Genomic DNA, 2,500 nt, shown 5'->3' with positions numbered 1-2,500 from the left:
CTCTTCATTGTGATAACAAGAAAGCTTTGCGTTCAAGCCTATTCCAGAAAATGTGAGATTCAAGGTGTTTGATTGTTATTATATTGTCTATACCTTCAGCAGGCAGAATCCCATATTATCATAATGAGTAGGAAAACAGAATAAGCTGGAAGTTCAGCAAAGGAAACATTGCTGCTGTGACTTATTGCCAAGAACACCCATTATGGAGTTGCCAAATAGGAGCACCTTTGGCAGTTTTGTACTGAATTGAAAAGAAAGGGGATACCTATCAAACAAATGAATAATGTTTCAGTATTCTGAAAGAACTCAAGTTACCCTTTGTGGTTTCAGTAGTCTGAAGTATCTCAAGTTGCTCTCTGTGCTTTCATTATTCTGAACTTGCTCAAGTTACCCTCTGTGGTAATAATCTGAAGTTGCTAAAGTTATCTTCTACAATTTCAGTATTCTAAAATAGCTGAAGTTATCTGATTTAAGTTTCATCAGAATCAAGTAAAGCTGATTCTGTTATGACTTGAGAGTTGAAGTTACAGAAAAGACAATTTGCTGCTTAAATTGACAAAAACAAAGATTATTCATTGTATCTGCTGGACTGATATAGGAAAATTATTTTGATGTTCCTGAGCAGGAATTGTTTTCCTGATAATGACCAAATGCTAAAATGAGGACAAAAAATGGCGAGGATATGAATTTCTAACAGGTTTAGAACAACTGAGAAACTTAAATGTAAGACCTGACAAAGAAGAGACAGACCTGACATCATATGCAGGGGTATTGAAACTAATATTTGTCTAACTTTAGTTTGTTGCTTGTTGTATCTATCTGTCTTTTTTCTTTCTTTCTTTTTCTTTTTCTTTTTTTCTTTTTTTTTCTTTTCTTACTTTTATTTAATTAATTATGACTAACCTGACACACGACTGTTATTGACATGCATGTTACAGAAAGATGAGTATACCGTAGAATCTGACTTAGGCCTCTACGGGAATCGTATTGCAACATTTCTGTATTATGTAAGTAAATTAATATTTTCCCTTATAATTTTTTTTATTATCATACATTATAGTTGAACCTTGTTTACTATTAGACCTGGATTCTTGAAAGTTATAATGTTAGCTGAAATACGATAACCCATGCACAAGTGTTTACAAAAATCATTTATAGTTCAGTGGAGACAGACAACACAAACGTAGCAGTTTCAACTCCAATGCAAGGATTTTTATTATTTGTGCTATATGATACAAATCTATTAAATCATACCATTAGATTAGATTATTATTTGATACTTGTGGGATTAAATATGTAAACAAATATTTATTGTTATAAAATTGAGTGTAAACTTGTCAGTTAGAATAATACATTTACACAACCTCATATAATGTAACATAGTGTTTACAGTAATGTGCTAGATGCATTGTGTGTAAGTCACTTACCAGTTAGTTGTTGAATCCAATAGTTGCACCAAAGAAAGAAACAAAAATATTGCGCAATTATTTATTGAAATTGGCTTCAAATTAACTATAACAGCACAAACACTATTTTGCAACAAGTGATTTTCCAATAGATAAAGATATTACAATGAAAAAATAATTTGGTTGTTGATGTTCGGTAAACAAGGCAGTTTTTGTGTACTTATATGCATACATATGCATATACATACATACATACATACATACATACATACATACATACATACATACATACATACATACATACATACATACATACATACACACACACACACACACACACACACACACACACACACACACACACACACACACACACACACACACACACACACACACACACACACACACATACATATGTACATACATATGCTTGATTGACCCTGACTGCATTCATTGAAGAGAAATACCCTTCAAAAGTAGTCTCAAAGCCTCTTTTTAGCATTATTACCAAAAAACAATTGTTTATGCTGCAGCCAAGAGCATAGAAAGTAAAGTAATTTAATATTTCTCATGCTTCTGATTTTTCCCTCAAGCAACTGACTCTGCATGCACCCTGGCGCATTGTTGGCACTGGGTGTCCCTATTCAGATTGGGTTAAAATGTGTAAGACACAGACATTACAGGACCATTTAAATGTTCCCTATATTATAACATTAGAGTACACCCCCTTGTAATAAGGGGGATATTGGCAAAGAGCAAATGATAGTGACTTACCAGTGACAAACCTTACATGAAGATAGTATAACTTTGTTGAGTGTATAGTACTACCATGGGATAGATTGGACTTCTGTTTATTTAAGTATTGGTACAGCAGTCAGTTTCTTGAAGGCAGTCAGGTACCCAGGTTTTGTAACTAATAGTGGAAATGGAATTCATAAGTGGTAATGGGAGCTGAATTCATAACTATTAGATGCAATTTCAGTCTTAACGGCTTGTTGAGATTTAAATCAGAACTGCTAATGGGAATTGTAGTCCACGGCTAATGGGAATTTGATTTAGAATTGCCAATGGGAATTAGATTTATAACTGCTAGA

The 2,500-nt window shown here is 33.3% G+C and overlaps 1 protein-coding gene across 1 annotated transcript in view; it reads left to right on the top strand.

Annotated features, from left to right (window-relative positions):
- Positions 1-2,500, top strand: part of LOC125041233 (prolyl 4-hydroxylase subunit alpha-1-like) — a 19,542-nt gene that overhangs the window by 15,584 nt on the left and 1,458 nt on the right. The window contains exon 10 of the mRNA XM_047636071.1: positions 939-1,007. Coding sequence (XP_047492027.1) covers positions 939-1,007 — 69 coding nt within the window. The remainder of the gene's footprint in view (positions 1-938; positions 1,008-2,500) is intronic.

Source organism: Penaeus chinensis, chromosome 30 (assembly GCF_019202785.1).
Source record: "Penaeus chinensis breed Huanghai No. 1 chromosome 30, ASM1920278v2, whole genome shotgun sequence".
Lineage (NCBI taxonomy): Eukaryota > Metazoa > Arthropoda > Malacostraca > Decapoda > Penaeidae > Penaeus > Penaeus chinensis.
This window is presented reverse-complemented; position numbering and strand designations above follow the sequence as displayed.